Raw genomic sequence first — 6,462 nt, 5'->3', positions numbered from 1 at the left:
ATTTCAGCCAGGCCAGGTGACAGAAACCTGAACAGATCCCATCTGCACCATTTCTAAGGTATGTGTGCTTGACAAAAGCAGCTTTTCTTTTGCATCAAACAGCTTTGCTGCAAAATAGCTTTGCTGCATCAATGCAGACTGAGCCCTGGTGGGATTTGAACAGATGCATTCTGTTGTTAATGAAGGGCAGTTTAGAAGGAGCCAGGGGTTCACAAGTCCCTCGTGGTTGTGCCCGGAAGTTGCTGTGGATCTCTGCAGAGAACTGGGGATGTAGGAGAGTACTTCCACCATACAGAAAGATGTCTGGTCCACATAGGGTCAGATTTTCCCTGTTAGATATTCTCATACAATGTATCAGAGGATTCTTCTAGAGTTGCTTGCTTCTTAGGTGTCTGCAGAATGATGAAAAGGAGAAAAAAGAAATGGAGGAAAATTATTCAAAAGAAGATGAATTAATTCTTAATAAGCAGACACTGATGTTTGTTCTGTTAGAAATGGCTATAAGTGATCCGCTGAAATGGAAGCCACTATAGTGAGAAATGTTGCTCCGCCGGAGATGAACGTGACTAATCCAGCCCAAGGGATAAAGATGCCTCCTTTACTTGTCACTCTTCCCCCAAAAAGCTGTCAGACAGGGAGGGGAGGGAAAATTGGACTTGGTAAAAAAATAAATCACTTTGGATTCTGTGAAGGAGGAATTCCCTGACCTCCTCAATCCTGTTTCTTCAACAGTTGAGTCTATTCCTCACAACCGTTCCTTGTGTAGACAAGGCGCTGACAGACTGATATTTTAAGCGCTGTGTGGCACAGGCCTGCTGTAAGCAAGGTTACACAGCAAGTAGCTGAAATGCCACCGGGTGAATGAAGCCCTACCTATACTAGCATTTTCTCTGTTGCCTCCACCAAAGGGAAACATTTTACAAAAGTGCTGAGTGCAGGGACCTCCAAAGCATGCGGGATTAACCCCTCGCTACCCAAGCTGGCTGACAGTCCAGCACGACAGCATGCAAATGCTCTCGTTGCAGGGGCTCTCTGCCCTGCTTCCCTTTACAGCTCCCCCTCTCTGCACAGCATCCCGCAGGAAGGCCTGGCCTGGACCCTCCGCAGCAGAGTCAGCAGTCAGAGCTCCCGCTCACAGGCCAAACCCACTGGCCCACAAGTCTTGCTCTTAGGGAAAACACACTGCTATACTGTGGCACAGCTGGCTGGGGGACAAGTGGCCCAGGTGGTCACAGCCCAGGGTGACTCAAAAGGAAGCTGATCAAGGTGATTGCAACAGCAGTGGAAAGTGCAGTCAGATTGCCCTGTGCAGAGATAATGGGGCCCTGCCGCTCATACTTCTCTTCCTTCTGACTGGCACAAGAACTGAGGACACTCAGTGGTGTCTGCTTTTGGCGTGAGCGCTCATCCTATCCTCTCTCTTTGCTTTCTTCTCCTGTTTCTCCCATCCCTGCTTTGACTTTTACCCTGCCCTGGCTGAGACTACCAGCACCAGACACACTTGCACACAGATGCTCCTTTGCTCTTGCTCTTGCTTTGTTGCTTTGCTCCTGCTGTGTTTTACAGACCCGCTGCCCCCCAAAGCAGCGCTCGAATGGTATGGGCCACACACAAGGGATTCAACACAGCCCAGACAGCTCCACAGTAGAGAAAAAAACCCCACATATACTGCATCTCATCATCCAGACTGAATCATTTCAAAGGGGGCAGCTGATAAAGGTATACAGAATAAATAGGACAGGGAAGAGGGGTCAGGACCTACTGTTTTCCCTATCCAACTAATTCAAAATGCAGCAAGAACACCAAACTAGGGAACTAGGGATGCTGTCTTTTCCAGTGCATATGATGCACTGGGATATAAACCAGCCTATATAAAATAACCCATCCTTCCCCTCAATAATCAGATACCTACCACTGCCTTTGCTACCCCCGATGACTGTGGTGCCAGAGCAGTAACTGCAGGAGGCCAGCAGCCTTGGGACCAGACCACATGGCAAGTAGCTGTGACACAGTGGAGGCTGCTTGATTTTAGACCACCTTTTCCTAAGAGGTGGGAGTTGTGAAAATGCCTCAGACACTGGAAAATACTGTCCTTCATGAAACAGAGGGATGGTGCCAACTGAAGCTGGCACCATCCTCCACACTGCATAGTCAGTCAACCTGGGGAACTCTCCCCAACAGGACATCAGTGGGAGGATGCAGGAGACATTTTTCAACAACATTTTCCAATGTTAGAAGAGTGAATATATTTTTCAAGCAGATAAGAGATCTGGAGTTCTGAGGACAGGAAGGAAGTGTTTCCTGGGGCGCCTGATGCAAGTTTTGTCCCTATGAAACAGCTGATGCCCACCAAAGGCAGGGTAGAGGGTTGTGTGGGCCTCTGGTCTGCTTCACATAAGCCCCACAACTTACCTGCACCTGCATATTCCAAGTTACAGCTACTTTCACTTTGAGTGAATTTAGTTCCTCGTCTCTAACTCGTAACTCCCAGCCCAGCAAGAAGATACAAGCCCAAAACGTACCCACACTGCCTTTTCCTGAGCCCCAGCACTGACAGAGACTGTATTAGCCCAGCCTCTGTTCAGACCATTTTAGCTTCTGCTACCATGAAATGGCTCTCAGGTGCTTAATGCTGGTGAGAGCAAAGCTGTGTCCATTGTCTGCCCCCAGTGCACAGATTCCTCTACCTGGGAGGACTTCTCAGCTGCGTAAATAATCTGGAAAGGTCAACAGTGGGGGCCAGCATCTGGCCAACTCTCCATGAACATCTGTCCCATTCAGAGGGAGCAGCGATGCCAAACCCCTCAGTTCCTTTTGGGGTACGTCATACAGCAAAGCATCTGCATGAAACCAGGACTGCCAGAACTGGTAGCGCTGTAGGAGCATGGGTTCTGCCGGAAGAGGGAAGATAGGCTGCATGTGCAGCCCAGCTGGTGAGTGGATGCCACATCCCATTTTCCCCTTTCGGTGGGACTGGAAGTGGGGAAAGAGCAGACACACTTACTGCCTGCTAGGGCCATGGCGACCCTGTGGGCTTTCTTTCCCCATGTGCCCAGCACATAAGGGAACTCTCCAAAAACAGGGCCCCAGCCCTTACCTTCCCTGGAGGAGTCTTTCTGGGTGATGGGTTGTTTGTGTAGTTCTCAAGGACAGAATAGACTTCAACTTGTTGCAAATCCAGGCACTGTGCAGGGAAGAGAGAAGACAGTAAGGGTCAAAGAAATTACTTAGGCTTAAGATAACTAATTGCCCACCGTGTTGTTCTCCGTCTTGTGCCTGACAATTCTTAGGAACCCTTGCTGTCTCCAAAATTTTGAAGTTCCTGACCTGAACTTGGGCAAACAGAAAATCCTTTTCCCCTGAAATCTCTACAGTGCAGCTGCATCATCTTCCTTTTTCAGGTTCACAGAAACAGGCTTTGATTTCACCTACCCTGGGTAAAGCAGTAGAGAAGAATGCCAATGCCCCTGCCTTCCACTGCTCCAAATTGTCACAGAATGCAAAATAAAGTCCCCTTTACCACGTGAAAAGATATTGTGCACCATGGGGACCACAGGTAACGGGGAGTGCTCTGCATCACCCAGGACTGTTTAGGTGCCTGACACCCACAAGCTCTTGCTCATGGTTATTCTGGGCACACGAAGGTGAGAAGACAGGCGAGGCTGTAAGTCCTTTAGCATGGGGGCTGTAGAAAACGGGAAACCCTACATCGGGCATAATTTCTATTTATTGTCTGGGTTTTTTTCCAAGCCAGAACTCTCCTTTCTTCTTAGAGTGAGCAAAGAATAATAAATAAATAAATAAATAAATAAATAAATAAATAAATAAATCACTCCCAGGCCCTCAACCATATCCTTGGTCCCACACAGCTACACAGAGAAAAACACACACGCCCTACATGCGTATGCACCCGCCGGTCCCACAGGTAATCGTGTCACAGGAGATGCATGTCAGTTTGAGTGATGTTCCAGATCTGCCTGAAGGATCAAACATAACAATCAGGAGGACTTTTCCATGTGTGTTTCAAGGATGACAGCAGGTTGCCAAGGTGGCTGTTTCTCTGGCAACAGGAAGGTGGGAGGAGCTCCAGCCGCAAGAGGGGCAGATGGTATTAGTGGATAGACTGCAAAGGGAGTGAGGCACCCTGCAACACAGTGAGGAGGACAAGCAAAACATGGGGGCTTTATTCTGGGGCTGCCAATCACCTGAACCCCCATCATTTCATCCGGAGTTGCAAATGCTCAGCATCTTTTGAGATCATGGCCAGCAGGACAGTGGTTTGAACAGGACCAAATGATAGAGGAGCAGCTTTTTGGTGCAGGGCTTGGAACAAACAGGCACTCAGTTAGGAGGGGGGCGCAGTGAGTGGAGCACGATGCGGCTCTCCCATTCCCACTCCTCCTCCGGGAACAGTCAAATTATTTCACCTGTCTGCTTCCCACTCCCAACAACCTGCTTGCCTACACAGACATTCCCAACTATTCACATGTGCACATGCGCACACAGAAAATCCCATTTCCCCATCCTCATTTTCAATTCTCTTTGTGATGCTCACAGTGAGGACCTCGTCCCATGTGCTGTGCTCCCAGCAGCCTGGCTCTGAGTCCCCTTGGCAGGACAGGCAGCCTCTTTCACTGTTCTAGTCTGAAGCCACTTGCAAGCAAGAAGGATCCTTTTGGTGTTTAACCTCTGAAAAAGATTCCCTCCCTCCACAAGCACTCTTCCCATGGAGGCTGTTGAGAATGCTGGTCCTTTGCTGTCCAGTTGGAAAGCTGGTGTCTCCAACTGCCATTTGCAAATTAATTACTTTTACTTGGTCACTGACCACCTGCTACTGTCACAGTGGAGGCACACAGGCCTCTCTCCTCCCTGCTGGCAGATGCCTTTCCATTCCCGAGCAGCCTCCTTGTCTCCCTCGCACCAGCAAAAGCTCCTGTGCTCTGGAACCCGCCTGCGCCGCAGGAGTTCTGTTTGCTGCTCAGAAAAGCTTGTTTGAAGTGTAAAGTGGATGAAGCAAGTCCCTCGGATTGTTATTTCCAAGCTGCTTGTTAACTAGGCAGCTAAGCTGGAAGACAGAGGAAAACATAGGTTTGGTCTGAGCAGTGCAGTGAGGTAGAGCTATTCTGGGGCTGCAGGAGGACAAAAAGGTCAAGGAACACCTGGCAGTGTAGTGGAAACAAAGTGGGTGCCCAGCCGCCCCCTTATTATGGGGGCTTTTAGCTATCTGCTGCTTTTCACTGTGTACACCCACCCCCAGGGACCATGAGGTAAACGGTGGCACCTGGAAGAGCCAGTGGGGAAGGCATTTGCTCCTAGGGATGTTGAGCAGGATGGCTTTGCAGAAGGTGTGCCAAGACCCTTCAAACGCCAGGGGTGAGGCTCGCTGCCACGCAGGAAAACACAGAGCATTTAATGAGCTGCAACAGCCAGTTCCAAGCCCTTACTTTGATGTCCAGTGCTGCCTCCTGTTGCTCCTGCTCCTAGCTCCAGGCCTGCAAGGACACTGTGGTTCCCTAACCCGACTCCTTTCCAGACTCTGACCTCTTACTTTCCCCCACAGATAGCACATCTGGCATGGGCTGGCCTCCTGTTACGTCCCCTCATCTCTGACCTCCTTCTTTATCTCATCACTCAGAGTTACTTCTCCCTTGTCTTTCCCTCTTCCTTGCCTTAGCTTACCCCAGTGCTGACCACAGATTTCTGCCCTCCCCATGAATTAAGCACCAAGTGTTCAACACCTGATTTAACACCAGTGGGTTTTCACAGTGCACCTAATTTCAAACGCAGTTTGCAGGGCTGGGTTTACACCATGCAGAGTCCCAACAAAATTCAGCAGCGGGACACCAGAGTCATCTTTCAAAGGAAATAAGGTTTGTCGACTTTCCACTCCCCTCACCTGTCCTGAGGGCCCATCCAACGCGGGGACTCCATCCCAGGGCTCTTGTCCTCTCTCCCCCATCAACATCTCCGTTACACCTTGCAGCCCTGTGCTCCCCCCTCCTCACCTCGCAGCCCTGCTCTCACCACTTACAGTGTCGGCAGCAGGAGTTGCTGCTTCATGCCTGAACGAGTCACCCCGCAGAAGCTGCTCCGGTAAAGTAACCTCCGGTGGGCAGGCTGGTACCCCCCCCAGCACGCAGGAGATGGTCCGAGGCTGCTTGCAGCTCTGCCAAAGAGGGCTGAGCCACCTGCCCTGCACGCTAGGCTGGCTAAGAGCCCCGCACAGCTGGCATGTGGTAAATGGGCTTCAGGGGAAGGCGGCTGGGCCAGGTCCATAGGGCTCCTGCAAGCACAGAGGCTCAGCCAGCTCTGGGGACTGCCTGTGCCTAAGGCTGGCTCTGCTGGCTTGCTATATTAGCCTTAGTGGGGCCTCCTGAACAGAGCAACATGATGAAACATGTAATTAAGATGGAGCTAAGGATGCATGACGAGGCCGACTGAGCGAGAAATGGATTTGATTTT

General features: G+C 50.4%; 1 protein-coding gene across 1 annotated transcript in view; it reads right to left on the bottom strand.

Moving 5' to 3' along the window:
* Positions 1-332: 332 nt before the first annotated feature.
* The window catches only part of NFAM1 (NFAT activating protein with ITAM motif 1), a 13,930-nt gene continuing 7,800 nt past the window's right edge, over positions 333-6,462 (bottom strand). The window contains exons 5-6 of the mRNA XM_009895234.1: positions 3,098-3,184; positions 333-392 (exon numbers count right to left, since the gene is read on the bottom strand). Of these exons, the coding sequence (XP_009893536.1) occupies positions 333-392; positions 3,098-3,184 (147 nt within the window). The remainder of the gene's footprint in view (positions 393-3,097; positions 3,185-6,462) is intronic.

The sequence above is a fragment of the Charadrius vociferus genome, unplaced genomic scaffold (genome assembly GCF_000708025.1).
Source record: "Charadrius vociferus isolate BGI_N301 unplaced genomic scaffold, ASM70802v2 scaffold251, whole genome shotgun sequence".
NCBI lineage: Eukaryota > Metazoa > Chordata > Aves > Charadriiformes > Charadriidae > Charadrius > Charadrius vociferus.
The sequence above is the reverse complement of the archived record's forward strand: the minus strand, read 5'-3'. Positions and strand labels throughout refer to the sequence as shown.